This window comes from Spermophilus citellus (genome assembly GCF_964194105.1).
Source record: "Spermophilus citellus genome assembly, chromosome: 2".
In the NCBI taxonomy this organism is placed as follows: domain Eukaryota; kingdom Metazoa; phylum Chordata; class Mammalia; order Rodentia; family Sciuridae; genus Spermophilus; species Spermophilus citellus.
The window spans coordinates 37019581-37034428 of record NC_138183.1 but is presented as its reverse complement, the minus strand read 5'-3'; the positions used below and the strand labels follow the sequence as shown (position 1 = coordinate 37034428).

At 42.5% G+C, this 14848-nt stretch overlaps 2 protein-coding genes across 4 annotated transcripts in view; one reads left to right on the top strand and one right to left on the bottom strand.

The window, feature by feature from the left end:
• The window catches only part of CLTA (clathrin light chain A), a 28181-nt gene that overhangs the window by 8596 nt on the left and 4737 nt on the right, over positions 1-14848 (top strand). The window contains exons 3-6 of one of the 3 annotated variants that reach the window (XM_081273781.1): positions 1196-1313; positions 5333-5444; positions 11138-11173; positions 12128-12575. In XM_081273781.1, the coding sequence (XP_081129907.1) occupies positions 1196-1313; positions 5333-5444; positions 11138-11173; positions 12128-12299 (438 nt within the window). In that variant the 3' untranslated portion in view covers positions 12300-12575. Of the gene's footprint in view, positions 1-1195; positions 1314-5332; positions 5445-11137; positions 11174-12127; positions 12576-14848 lie in introns of those variants that run through there. The other 2 variants (XM_081273780.1, XM_081273779.1) reach the window with 2 other exon arrangements.
• The window catches only part of GNE (glucosamine (UDP-N-acetyl)-2-epimerase/N-acetylmannosamine kinase), a 57598-nt gene continuing 48201 nt past the window's right edge, over positions 5452-14848 (bottom strand). Inside the window, exon 12 of the mRNA XM_081273679.1 lies at positions 5452-6838. Within this exon, the coding sequence (XP_081129805.1) occupies positions 6753-6838 (86 nt within the window). The 3' untranslated portion in view covers positions 5452-6752. The remainder of the gene's footprint in view (positions 6839-14848) is intronic.

Below are 14848 nucleotides of genomic sequence, written 5' to 3'. Positions count from 1 at the left end.
GCCTTTTTGGGCACCAATACCACACTGTTTTTGTTACTATGTCTCTATAGTATAGTTTAAGGTCTGGTATTATGATGCCCCAATCTGTCAACAAATATATGAAAAAAATGTTTAACATCTCTAGTAATTAGAGAAATGCAAATCACTGGTCTATGCCTTTTTGGGCACCAATACCACACTGTTTTTGTTACTATGTCTCTATAGTATAGTTTAAGGTCTGGTATTATGATGCCCCAATCTGTCAACAAATATATGAAAAAAATGTTTAACATCTCTAGTAATTAGAGAAATGCAAATCAAAACTACTCATTAAGATTTCTTCTTACTCTGGGTCAGAATGGCTGTTATTAAGAATACAAGAAATAAGATTTGGCAAGGATGTAGGGGAAAAGGCACACTCATACATTGCTGGTGGGACTGCAAATTGGTACAACCAATCTGGAAAGTAGTATGGGGGTTCCTTAAAAAACTTGGAATGGAACCATCTTTTGACCCAGCTATCCCATTCCTTTGTCTAAACCCAAGGGACTTAAAAATGGCATACTACAGTGATGCAGTCACATTAATGTTTATAGAAGCACAATTCACAATAGCTAAAATGTGGAACCAACCTAGATGCCCTTCAGTAGGTGACTGGATAAAGAAACTGGTATATATAGACAATGGAATATGAGAATGGAAAAGAGAATAAAATTATGGCATTTGCAGGTAAATGGATTGAGTTGGATAATATCATGCTAGGTGAAGTAAGCCATCCCCCAAAAAACCAAAGGCCAAATGTTTTCTCTAAGAAGTGGTTGCTAATCTATAGGGAGTGCGTGGGATGATTGCAGGAATTTTGGATTGGGCAAAGGAAGGGGAGGTGGGAGGGGAGGGGCTATGGATATAGGAAAGACAGTGGAATGAGACGGACATCATTACCCTAGGTACATGTAGATTGCATAAATGGTGTGTACAATCAGAGAAGTGAAAAATTGTGCTCTATTTGTGTACAATTAATCGAAGAGCATCAAGAATTCAGTGCATTAATGTTGAAACCTATCAGTATGTGAAGTTGTTAATTTTAAGGTAATTCTTAAAACATTTTTACAGCAGCCTCCAGTGTTGTGTGTATCCAGAGGTTCTAATTTTTTGAAGCACAATTCAGAAAGGAGTTTTTGATACTGATAGAACATTAATTGTGTTTTGTGTTAAGGAGACTAATGGTCCCACAGACAGTTATGCAGCTATTTCACAAGTGGATCGATTGCAGTCAGAACCTGAAAGTATCCGTAAGTGGAGAGAAGAGCAAATGGAACGCTTGGAAGCCCTTGGTAAGGAATCCATCTGTCTTTGTTAATCTGGACTCTATTTTTATGCATTTTATCTTGAATTAGCTATAGTGTCCTTGTCTGGTGAGGTTTTTGTTGTTTGTTTTTTTGGTTTGTTTTTGGTGTAATTGGGGATTGAACCAAATTCACTTGCTTGATCTTTGGGGAAATCTTTCTCAATCTAAAGATCACAAGGCCACTGACATTGAGATGCTTAGCTCTGTTGTGTGAGGAGTATGGTAGCCCAGAAAGCTTCCTCTCCCAGGAAGGGCACAGTGAAGTTGTGGAAAGAGAGAGCCCTGGACTTGCTATGAAAGGCTGGGTTCAGGGCCCAATCTTACCTTAACCTTCTGTGGGCACCTGGTTAAACTTCAGAGTCTGTGTCATCATCCGTGAAAGATGTGTGTAACTGATCTCCAAGGATAGTCTGAGGTGGTATTTATGAAAGTGCTTGGTAAACTTCATGATGGTATTGTATCCACATGAAAGACATTTACAGTCTGTCATTTGAAGGCTTAATTTAAGGTAATGCTTACAAAGAGAATGTGAGATATGCAAGAAAACATGCACAATTTGTTTTTCTTAATATCTCTATAAGATAAGTTCGTACAGGTTTATGGATGAAGAAGTAGATAGTATAGGTAAAATAAGTATTTAAAACACATAGTTAAGAAGTAATAAAGAAGAATTTCAGCTTGAGTCTTTATTGCTTCAAGGGCCACATCCATGCCTGTGTTGCTTTCTAAGCAAAGTGGGAGTACATAACCATAAGGCTGGGCAGGCCAAGCCCAAGATCAGTGCTAACCAATCTGGCCTCTGGTAAAGTGATGTGTATATGGAGAATCAGGTAACCAATCAGATTGGTTCAATATCAGGAAAGATCTCTTGCCTATATCTGGTGCATTGGTGAGGATATAATCCGTGGTTTAAAACACAGAATAGTTGGATAAACAAGGAAAATGAACATGTTTACAACTCCCTTGAATGTTTCCTAGAAACAGGCATTCTCCTATGTAACTACAATCTCATCAATATTATTCCTTAAGAACCAATGGTCTTCCAGGCACAGTGGCACATGCCTGTAACCCCAGAACTAGGGAGGCTGATACAGGAGGACTGCAAGTTTGAAGCCAACCTCAGCAACTTTAGTGAAGTCCTAAATGATTTAGTGAGATACTGTCTCAAAATTTAAAAAATCAAAAGGGCTGGCAGTGTGGCTCAGTGGTAAAGTGCCCTTGGTTAAATCCCCAATTCCCTGTCCCCTACCCCCATAAAAGAAGAAAACAAATGGAAAAAAAAAATGACCCTGTAAAAACATAATTCCTTATTTTTCAGCTGGAGAACCGACATCTGGAAATAGGAACAGACTTGATCCAGATAATATAGCCAGTTATTGCCAAATCTTCTATCTCTGGTCTAATTTATATGGCTTTCAGAACAAAGACACATTTAAGTTTAAGCTTATATATAGCGCACTAATAATAATTCTTTGGAAATATTTGGTATCTGTCTGTCCAGTATGATAGCCACTGACCACATATGACCATTAAGTACTAGAAATGCAGTTAGTGTGCTGGAGATAACTGAATTTTAGAACTTTAAACATATGTAGCTATGTATGACTGGTAGCTACTGTATTGCATAATGCAGCTTTAGGAATACGAAAATAGGTCTTCAGGTTCTAGCAATCTTGATCCTTGCTTCTTGTTTTTTATGTCTTTTGGTTAGACTTGGAAGCAAGTACTGCTGAAGTTATAGAACCCAGCTTTTGTCTTTTATATTTTTCTAAAGTTTAGCAATGATTGTCTTCTCCATTGAAAGTATACTATGGTTGTAGAAATTTTCATTTTCTTTTTCAATAATCAAATTGGGTGCCTTGGGAATTCTCCCAAAGAGTTTTCTTTCTTCTTTCTTTTTTTTGTACTGGGGATTTAACTCAGGGGTGTTCTACCAATGAGCTATAACTCCACACACCCCCACCCACCTCCCCCCACTCACTTTTTAAATTTTGAGGCAGGGTCTCGCTGCATTGCCAAGACTGGCCTTGAAATTGTGATCCTCCTACCTCTACCTCCAAAGTAGTGGGATTACAGGTATGTGCCACTGCACTTTTCTTGAAGAGTTTTCTTAACTCAAGATGCCATCTTGAGGAACGTTAGACATTTGGCTTTGCCTTTTTATTGAACTGAATTTGTCCACAAATAAAATGTTTCTTCAGTTTCACCTTTTTCCCTGCAAGAACTGTGAGAAAGCACAAGATGTTAAAAATAGAGGGCCAGTATCAGTGGTTTTCAGCTTAGTGCTAGCTGCATTCTCAAATAATTTCTTTCTGTGAACAGTAATGAGGATGGATAGAGAAGAAGGCCCCTCTCAGTGTGCCTTGCTCTCTAAAGGGACTCTTTATACTTTCCTCCTTTCCAGACTCAAAAGAGATTGCATTCAGGCTCAGATCCCATCAAGCTAAGCACTGAGGAATTCTTACTGCCAGTGGCACTTCCTTTTATAAAAAAGCCAGAGGACAATTTAATGCAGTGGTAGAGCTTTTGCCTAGCATGTGTGAGGCATGTCACCTGCGTCAGTACTTGTGACATGTATTTCTTTATCTCCACTGTTAAAGAGCTGGGGCCTTCCAAGAAACAGGTAACGTGAAGACCCTCTTTTAAAACCCCAGTTCTTGTGATCAAGTTAGAAAGATTTCAGACATGTCATTCAGAGTAATAGGACTGAGTTTATCAACTGGAATGGGAAAGGGAAAAGGGACACACTAAAGGGAGAGTGTGGGTCCTCTCACAGGGGAGAGGGACAATGTGCCTCTCTTTCATGCCAGTTTTATTGGTGACCCAGAGAAGTTTCCAGAGGGTCCCAGCCAGGCCTACCTCTTGGCTTTTGACTGACAGCAAGGTGACATCAGACTTCAAGTCCCCACTGTCATGACATCTCTAGGTCACCTTGGCCCTTGTTGACTGGTTCTAATTGGATTCTTTAACCATACATTCTTACAGATTTTATGGTTAGGAGGAATTATCCTTATCTCCTAGAGTTTCAGGATGGATCTGGTCACAAAATTCTCCTTGGTTCCTCCCACTGACATTATCTTGGGCCTGCATTTCTCCTATAGTTAGCTGATAGTTTGCTGAGGAATGTGACATATCTTGTTTATTTAGGCCAGGCAGGGCTGCAGGTAAATTCTTGGAAAAGAAGGCATTTGGGGGTTAGCACAGTGGGTCCATTTTATAGAATTACTGTCTTAACCTTATGTTCCCACCATCCTCATCTGTCTATTCCATAACACCACTATCCTAAGTCTCTTCAGCTAATTGGCTTAGGGAAAACCATGTTTAGTTCTTTATATTTGAGAATCCAATCTAACCCAAAAGGTGTGTTTTCTCGCTTCATCTCTAGAACTTTTTGGGTTAACTCTTGATGGTGATCCCACACCCAAACTCTTGCAGTTTTCTCTCTTGGGGTTTCTTTGCTAGCTCTGTCTTGTCTCTTCCATGAGCTTAATCTGCAGTCTGAGCTCAGTCTGCATATGCTTCCTCTCCCCATTCTCCCTCAATTTAATTCATTTTGTTTGTGAACAGGTCCAACTAATGACCCATCAACTTGTCAGTGGACTAGGATAAAATGTAGTGAAAGATAAGGAATAGGATCATGAGCTCAAGAGTTGGTTGTGTGCTCATTTTGGCAGCACATAAACTAAAATTGGAATGATACAGAAAAGAATAATATGGCCCCTTTGCAAGGATGACACACAAATTCATGAAGCATTTTTCAAGTTTAGAGGTGGATTTGATCATGGTCAGCCACCCCAGGAAAATTGCAGGGGATTATATTGTGTTGAATAAAGAGTTGGTTGTACAAAAAGGGAAGATATAATTTTATCCTCCCCTTCCCACTATTCTCCCCACACTTATACACATGTGCCCACACCCACCATAAATTCAGTAAGACTACAGTAGACTGATGAACTTAAATTTGTGCTTTACCTCATTTATATTGTCTTTTTCTTCCCTTCAAAGATGCCAATTCTCGGAAGCAAGAAGCAGAGTGGAAAGAAAAAGCAATAAAGGAGCTAGAAGAGTGGTATGCGAGACAGGATGAGCAGCTACAGAAAACAAAAGCAAACAACAGGTGAGTCCATGATGTTCTACTATAGCTTATTTTCCAAGACTGAATCATATCCATTTTCTAGTATCCAGTCCAGGCTCTTGGCTGCTGCCTCTTTCAGTGTGAAATAGCTTTGAAGAGGTTTTCAAGAAAGTGCTTGAAACAGAGGTTGCAAGTCTCCTGGATCCTGTCAGCATAATTCCGCCTGTTCTTTAGCCATTCTGACTCTAGTGAGTTCAGATCTTTTAAGAGTTTGGTTTGCATTAGCTGTATTGTATTTCAGGAAAGAGAAAGTAATTCCATGGGTTAAGTTCATGATGTGGGAAAAAATGGAACACTGAAACAAAAGGTCAGTTTCATGAATGTACTAGGATCTCATCTGTACTTAGGACATAATTATAGACTTGGACATGGTGCATTGCCTAAACACAACCCTGACTTCTGAAAGATGCATAGTGAAGGGGTCCATCAGCATGTGAACGTGCTCTTGTAATTAGGGAGCTAAGGAAGTTTCAACACAGTGACTTCAGATTTAGATTCAGTGGGTATTTATCTGTGCTTTAAGAAAATCTTGAATTCTTCTTAAAAATACTTTTTTCAGAATCCCTTTTACTTACTTCCTGAAGTTGAAGTAGTTATGGAGAGGAAATGGGGTGTTTATTTCAAGCAAGTGTCATTATCCATGGGTGACTCCTCAGGTCACTACGAAGCAGCAGCTGTGGTCTTTAATATGCTTTACTTCTTTGGAAGTTCTTCCTTCTTGGAAGTAGCTCACAGAGGAATCTGCAGCCTGGCTTCCCTCAGGGTAGGCACATTGGCTTGCTTTCTTCTGCTGAATTCAGAGTCTACGTTTCACTGAGTATTTGTCACTCCTCCCACTTCAGTGTAGAAGCACGCCAGACTGAGCCTGGGATATTTTTAATTTTAAGGGTAGAGCGTTAGGTTCCTAAAGCAGATTGGGTTAAAAGCCTTTATCTCTGGCAGCTGTATTCAGTAGAATCTGCCGGGAAGGGTGTTGGGGGGGGGGGGGCATGACTAACTGCTTTGCCAGCAGCAAATGCTGTTGTGGGGCAACTGTGTCAGAATGGAGGGCCACTTTCTTTCATAGAGCCAGCCCTTCCTTCATTCTTTGAATCCCTTTGGACATCCTTGGTTCTATCAGCTCTCCAGTAGATGCCATAGCTCTTTCCTGGTCACCTTCCTTAGGGGGATACACACTCATAGTGCTTGTCGGGTTCCATTTGAAATTTTGTGGCAACAATGTCTGTGTGTCTAGTTGCTAGAGGTGATGGCTGCAATCCAGCCTACCCAGGGCTGCTGTTGTGTTTGTGGTCAGCATGAAGTTCTGACATCTCTGGTCTCCTTTACCCTGTGCTTACTCAAGATTGCCACCTCCCGCTCCAGGTGCAAGTCCAGATCTGTAAAGAAAGATGAGTGGATGCAGTTATGTTCCCCAGCAAGCTGCCTCAGAACTCAGGTCTGCTCTGAAATAATTGCCAGAATATGCTGCCCTTCCCTGTGCAGGGTCTGTTAACCTTCAGCAACTTGACACACAGATTTTCAAAGTTGATGAACATGTTAGAAAGTGGCTTCTTATTGCAGAAATTTCTTTAAGGCAATTTTGCTGAACTCTGAAAAGAAAGGGCTTCCTCTCTATGTATAGAATTAGGTGTTCTTGTAGATGTAGATAGAGATATATATATATATATATATGGTGGATCTCTCCAGGCTTGGAGATAGGGCTCTGGTGTCTTTCTTGGAATTGTAGAATGTTATGTTGGCTGTTCTCAGGTTTACCTCTCAAGTTCCAGAGAGGAGAAGGGACTGACCCACCCCACACTGAGCACATGGAACTGTTTAGAAAGCAGGTATTTACCTCAGAAACTGCAGCACAGGCCTGAACCTGCTTATGTAAAACTAGAGACGTGCTAGCCACTGTCACCAGGGTCCTAGGACAGAAGGGATGATTTTCACACATCATTCCAGTGTTTGTCAGAGGGTAGAGGTGGCAGCTGTTTAAGATGGGGGACTTCTTCCGATGGCATATAACCACCCCTGGAGGAGAGTCTAATATTGCTGACTTTCCCCATCCATGTTTGCCTCCACATTTTAGAGTCTAAAGGAATAGGTCTTATATACAATATACAATAGGTCTTGTATACAAAATGACTCATCTTCCCTGTCTGTCTGATTGTAAATATTGAATATTTTTAGAAAAGAAAATGGGGTGTTTATTTCAAGCAAGTTTCATTCTCCATGGGTGACTTCTGCAGCACCTGGATGTAAGGGGATCCCAGAAATAAGGCAGAAAAGCAGAATTTGAAAGTGGGGTATGGGAATAGAAAGACATCTAGTTAATTGTGTGTCCTTAGTTCCCCTTCTCTTAAGTTGCCCTTACCTACTCAGTTGCAAGGCATTGGGAGCATATCCAGGCCAAGGCCCTGTGCTAGGGGATGGGGGGCCGGGCAAGCAGTAGGCAGGTGGGGTCCTTGCCCTGCACACAGAATCTGTTGCCTTTTAGTCCCTAGACTGCATCTCCCTTTTTATCCCAAGTCAGGGCCTAAATATCACTGTACAAGCACGTGAATAATTCAGTGACAGCCTGCCAGAAAAGAATTCCCTTTCTGGAGGAGTCAAGTCAAAGCATTGACTGTCTTCTGCGTTCTCTTATGGAGAAAAACTCAAAAACATGATCTTTTCCAAGCCAGAAGAGAAACTTTTCCCCCTGCCACAGGTGGCTTTTGTGCTGAGACTTTTCAGCTCTTCTGAGGCTTAAAAAGGTTTGGAGGATCCATGATTCTCCACAGTGCATTCTCAGTGACACATTTTCCATGCCCATTTTGGGGCTGTTTATAGAATGAAGTTCTGTATTGTATTTAGGCTTCTGGGAGCTTGTCCAGTAGTCAGGAATCCTCCTCCTTCCCCTCCCCTGGCTTCCCTAAGCCCCACCCTGCTGAGGCTTGCAGTTGCCACTTTCAGATCCCTCTTACTGAGTGAAGAGCAAACAGGTGTGGCTGTCTGCACTTGGTATATAGTTTCCTGTTTGTTCTTCAGGGGCTGTGCTTGTCACTGACTGGCTGTTTAGTCTTGGGGCTAACTGATATCAAGCCTTTTGTTGTAGCAGTGATCCCTTGACAGGAATCATAAAACCTTTATTCTCTTCCATTAGGAGCAAGTGGCAGTTGGAATTAATTTTCGTTGAGCCCTTTGTGTAAAATAAAAGGATGCGAGTTTACAGCTGGCCTGTGTTGCCCTGCCCTCCCACTCACTCAGCCCACTAACAGCTCTCTGCTTCCCTGATGAGTCATTTTTACAATCAGTCTGCTCTTTTTGCTTTCTCTGAATTTCCACAAAATACCTCTTATGTATAAACCAAAATGGGAAAGACAGAAGGGTATGTGTGAGTTATTTAAAAATAAACTGAAATTAAAATTACTAGATTTTGCCTTCAAATAAATAAGTGCACTTAGGTTAATGACTAGGCATGATTATCCTTTAAAAATGCCCCTTTCATTTGCCCACTCTAAATTGACCTGGCAAAGGATGGGCCAAGACTCCTTAAAGAAAATTCCCGGCCTGCCACAGTGGGTGAGGTGGCTGGATCCAGAAGTTAACCTACCTCTACCCAGTATGCCCCCTTCTTTCTTATCTCAGACCCCTGCCCTGTTGATCGACTTGCCCGTCAGCATGAGTTAAGGAGGGATGAAGTTCTGGATTCTGGATTGTACTTCATCAAAACCAGTTAGGTCTGGCATAGAAATGCGCCAGCTTCTTGAGCAGAGAGCCTTGCTCTGGGACAGCTTTAGCAAGGGACAGATCCCAGGACCTCCAGCTGCTTTTTCTCTGAGATAGGACTTTTGAAATGATGATGTGTGTTCCCATGATATTGAAAATGCATTCCACCCAGCCAGTGTGGCAAAGAAATGGTTGGATACTCCAGGATTTGGGATTAAGTCTTTGTGACTGAGTATATCTGGTGCATGGTCTTGTTCATGACCAGTGACATTTTACTGAGACTGGCAGAAAGGTGGCATAGCTTTCTGAGCATACACAAGCTGGGAAGCAGCTTTACTGTACAGTGAAAAGAACCCAGGCTGCCTTGGCTGTGAGTTCTGAACCCTGCCACTGTGCTGCAGGTGAGCAAATCACTTCTCTCAGCCTCAGTTAACTCATCTGTAAAGTGGGGTGAGAGCACTCAGTGGCACATAGGTTATTGAGAATTGAATCAACATAATAATATGTGAAAGGACTTAGCCCAAATGATGCTTAATAAATATTGCTGGGGCAGCCCCAGAGCTGAAGCTGCTGTGCTCACTCTGGGAGGAGCCCCATGCTGGAAGCCTCCTGGGGATTAGGATGAAGCCTTGGGAGCAGCTCCCTAGAGCCCAGTTGCACCTCTATTGTGGATATTAGATGTTTCTGCTTCTCAATGTTCTCTCTTTTTTCCTGCCTGCTTGCCTGCCTTTTGGACTTCTTGCTGTCTAGGGTGGCAGATGAAGCTTTCTACAAACAACCCTTCGCTGACGTGATTGGTTATGTGTATGTTGCAAAACTAATTCCTTTTCTTGTTTTGATTCTTTCTACCTTTTGTTTAGAGTTAATGTTCCTTTTATGTCACAAGTTGCTTTGCTTTTTAAAATATTTCAAATTGGCACTGTGGGGACTGCCTGAGTGTTGATAAACTAGGGTATGATCCATTGCTAATCTTGCAGAATTGTGACTCCCTGCACCCTCTGATGGCCATTTTTCATATTTGGGGTTTTGGAAGGAAGCGAGTTATTTCCCTTTGAAAAATACAGGTCCTTCATGATCTTGTCAGGGACAGGTTTGGGACTTGGGGTGGACTCTGACCTCTTGCTGTTGTTAACCACCACTGCCACTTTCAAGCTCCTATTGCCTGTCTGTCCCCAGGTGGGAAGGAGAAGTCTCCCACCTGGGAGCAGGTGAAAATCCCAGATTAGGAGCCCCAGTGAGTAGCAGTGGGGTATCTGCTTTTCTATACTGAGTCCTTCACATAATAGGCCCGCTGCCTATTCCTCAGACAGAGGAATTCAGTGCAGAGGGGATTGTCTCTGATGGGTGTTTGTCATTGTTTCTCTGTAGTCTCACATGTCAGAAATTCTATTTAGTGACCAGCTTTGAGGTCAAGATAACTGAAGCTGTCTGATATGGGCCACTTCAGCTTTCCTCCCCCATACTGCATCATTCCTGGAAGATTTTTAAGGATTCAGGTCATCAAAGCAGTACTGCAGAAGACCTGGAAACAGTTCTTACTGTTTCCTCCTTAAAAATTAGGACCACTTTTTATATAGGGGACAAGGGTGGAATAGAGAAGAGCCTGTAGAAGATGGGTGGCAGGCTGAGGTCTATAGAACCTGGTTCATGACCTTGAGATAGTCACTTCATTAGAAGACAGAAGGTTTCCTGGGCCCCCGATGGTGCATTTGCAATGAGACTTGTGAAATGCTGGATTTACAGGTGGTGTTTGATTTGACTTTTGCACATTCTCTCTGGAGTAGAAATGGAGACTGGAAAGGTCGAGTCTGGTTTTGCTGGGCAGCAGGGTGGCCCATCAAAGCCAGCTGCACGTTCCCAAGCATAGTAAGAGTGGCAAGGGCATGTCTAGCTTACTGACCATCTGCATTGAGCTCATTCTCATTTTCTATATCTGACCTAAAGTTTCTCTCCTTGTTTCTTTTCTTCTCTTCACCTTTAAGCACAAACATAAACCATCCTTGCTACAGCCTAGAACAGTTAAGTAAACCTTTCTCACTGCCCCTAACTGTGTGTGCCATGAAGTCGCAGTGTTGTAGTGGCTCTGGGCTTCAGCGGTGTTTGCCACAGCCATCCCTGTGATAGTGCCACCCCTCTGTCCCCACAGACCGGTCATCTCCATTGCTTTTGCTTTGCCGTGATGCTTGTTGGAGTAGATGAATATATTGTGTCTTCCTGCCTCTTACCACTGTTCTTTGAGCTATAGCCCCCACCAGTTAGTTCCCAATTGGGGATGGGCTGACCTTGATATAAAAGAATGTTGGAACAGCATCCTGCCAAAAAGCAGCTAACCTTGGCTCTCCTGCCAGTGTGTGTCCTGAGTGGCCCCGGGCACCTGGCTGGAGAGAAAATGGCAAACTTTGGCTGAATAATGTCCTAACAAACCCCCTTCCAGAATGGCTTTAGTTTCTAGTGCCTGCTAGCATGGGAGCTTTGTCTTGAATTCCTTTTGATCTGCCCTGTTTCTCTCCAGCCGTAGGAATAAATCTAGAGGTTATTGTGCAGTGACCTGTGGGCTTTTTAGAAGTCTCAAAATTTCCTTGAAATTGGTACAGCCCAGCATAAGCTACTCTTCAAGTTCTTGATAAGCCTGCTGCTTTGTTCTGGTTAATAAAAGCAGTGCTTAGCTGGCCAAGGACTTGCTTTTATAATGCTCCTTATGATGAGAGACAGCCAGACAGAGAGACAGTGAGCCCTGAACCAAACACCTGTATTCCACCATTTTACACAGCAGCCTGGGCACCCCGTGCCTAGGAGTGCTGAACATTGTCTGCCCCTGAGTCTCACCTGGGCCAGGGGTAGTTACTCTTGGGTAAACCAGAATGCCACTGAGTCAGGGATGAAGAGACAGTCATTTTTCTGTAGCAGGACAGCTGCCAGGTTGCTCAAAGGGGTTTCTGCCTTAAACCAACATATTTTGTTGTTGCTTCCAGGGCAGCAGAAGAAGCCTTTGTAAATGACATTGATGAGTCGTCCCCAGGCACTGAGTGGGAGCGGGTGGCCCGGCTGTGTGACTTTAATCCCAAGTCCAGCAAGCAGGCCAAAGATGTCTCCCGCATGCGCTCAGTCCTCATCTCCCTCAAGCAGGCCCCCCTGGTGCACTGAAGAGCCACCTGTGGAAGCACTACATCTGCAATATCTTAATCCTACTCAGTGAAGCCGTTCACAGTAATTGGATTAATTATGTTGAGTTCTTTTGGACCAAACCTTTTGTCTTTAGAGTTGATCATTGTTTGTGATTGCATGTTTCCTTCAACTGTGTTCTCCCTGGCATTCAGAGAGGAGGGGGGAGGAGGAAGAGGAAGGGAGGGAAACTCCCAACAGTAGCCTCAACCTGTGCTTTTGTGCATTATTCTGAGAATAAATTTCTGTTTCAAACAATATACATGAAGCTTCTTTATTGACCTCAAGATGTGCTACAGTTTGGAGTTAGGAACTGCCATTGGGCACTTAACTTTGCCTTAATAAAATAGCTCCAAGTTTCTCCTGCTGTGGAATTCTTGGAAGTTTTCTTTTTTCTTGTAGTGCTGGGAATTGCACCCAGAGCACTGTACATTGAACTACATTCATAGCCCTTTTTGTACTTATTTTGAGATAGGGTCTTGCTGAGTTGTGCAGGTTGGCCTTGAACTTGTGATCCTCCTGCTTCTACCTCCCTCCTGAGTCACTAAGATTATAAGCATGTGCCACTGCTGGCTGAAATTTTCATTTGAAAAGGGAATTCTGTAATTAAAAATTAACCCTTTATTGCTTACCTAACACACAGCTCTGAATCATCTCACCAACGTAGACATTTTCTTCTAGATGGGTTCTTGTCACCATCCCTTAGTTTAGGGTCCTGAATATTCATACACTTTGGATCAGCCAGTAAACCTGAGCCGGGATAGCACGAATGTGTGGCTAGCACCATTCCTTAATTCCCATAGCATATGGTGGGGCCTGTGCTATCCTAAGGCACTTGATTCATAGTTCTCGTGTAAAATTCTTCATCTAGACCTGGGCTGTCCAGTACTGTACTCACGGGGCACATGTAGCTATTTAGTTAAAAATATATTTTTTAGCCCTAGTCACATTTCATATGTTCATTAACACCAAGTGTAGGTAGGTGGCATCCAAATTAGACAGTGTAGGTTATGGAACATTTCCATTATCTCAGAAAGCTCTCTAGAACCTTGCTGATCTTCACAACAGGTGCTTCTAGGAGACTCTGCTGAACACATTCATCAACTACCTGCAGAACCTGCTGTAATATGGTGCCTTTTAGTTGATATTCTAAGCAATTAGTAAAGCCATCTTTTAGTAACTTTTTTCAAGATATTTAATTGGTACATTATAATTATATTAATGGGATTCATTGTTATATATTCTCACAGTAGAACAATATAATTTGGTCAATTTCATTCCTTAGTACCTCCCTCCCTTCTATTTTTATAAGACACCCCTACCTTTTTTTTAAAAAAATAACTTTTCCATATAGTCATCTGTTTTTGTTTTGTTTTGTTTTTAGTTGTAGATGGACACAATACCTTTATTTTATTTATTTTTATGTGGTGCTGAGGATCGAACCCAGGGTCTTAGATGTGCTAGGTGAGCACTCTACTCCTGAGCCACAACCCCAGCCCCATCTGTTATTTCTAGATTAGAGATAGAGGCAAACTCCTGTAACACCATACTCAAGAAGGGGGTTAGGTCTTGCCATTTTCAAGAAACTCCATCAACTCGCCAGTGCATAATTACGTGTGGATGGGAGAGGAACATTCATTACTTGCCCTTCTTGCTCCTCCTCAGGTAGGCTTTCCTTGGTCTGGTGCCCATTTCTGGTCCTTTTCTTCATTCCTCTCCTTGAGCCACCTCTGATCGCACTCAAGCAATCCCTGCTGCTGACAAACTATTTGTTACTACTAGATCTTTGTAATGCCATTCAAGATGTCAAGAGTCCAATTTAAGCAGCAGTTCAAAGGCCTCTCTTCCACAGTGCTTTCACATATTCCCTCCCCTGAACTGCTTTGGCCCTCTACCTAGTACAGCTTAGTTTTTTTGATATTGTTTTTGAGCCATCATATGGCCCAGTCCTACCTACCACACAGGGAATCTGGCAACTTTAAGATGTAAAAAACTGGGCATGGTGGTGCACACCTGTCATTCCAGTGACTCAGGAGGTTAAGGCAGGAGGATCTCAAGTTTGAGGCTACCCTCAGCAACTTAGTGAGACCCTGTCTCAAAAAGGGCTGGGGATGTAGCTCAGTGGTAAAGCACTCCTGCATTCAATCCCCAGTACCCAAAATACAATAAAATAAAAAGTAAACAAAATCTGTGCCATTGTACAGATCAAGAGGTAATTGGATAATGACAAAAGTGATGCTTTATGACTTCCCAGGCTATCGTAAAAGGTAATGCAGCTTATGGCTGATTTGGAACACACTAACTGGGAGCCCTCAGCCACTATAAAAAAATCTTTACCACTGTGAAGCCCAAAGTATGCCTACAAAGACCACTTGAGAGACCCCATAACTGTTTGCAAAGAGAAATGCCTGGCCAGTTTCTAGATATCCAGCAGCCCAGCCCACTATTCTAGCTGCAGCCCTTGTCTTAACTACAGGTGCAGGCCACTCAGCCAGACCTACCTAGAAAAGCCTTTCCCAAGTTCCCAACCC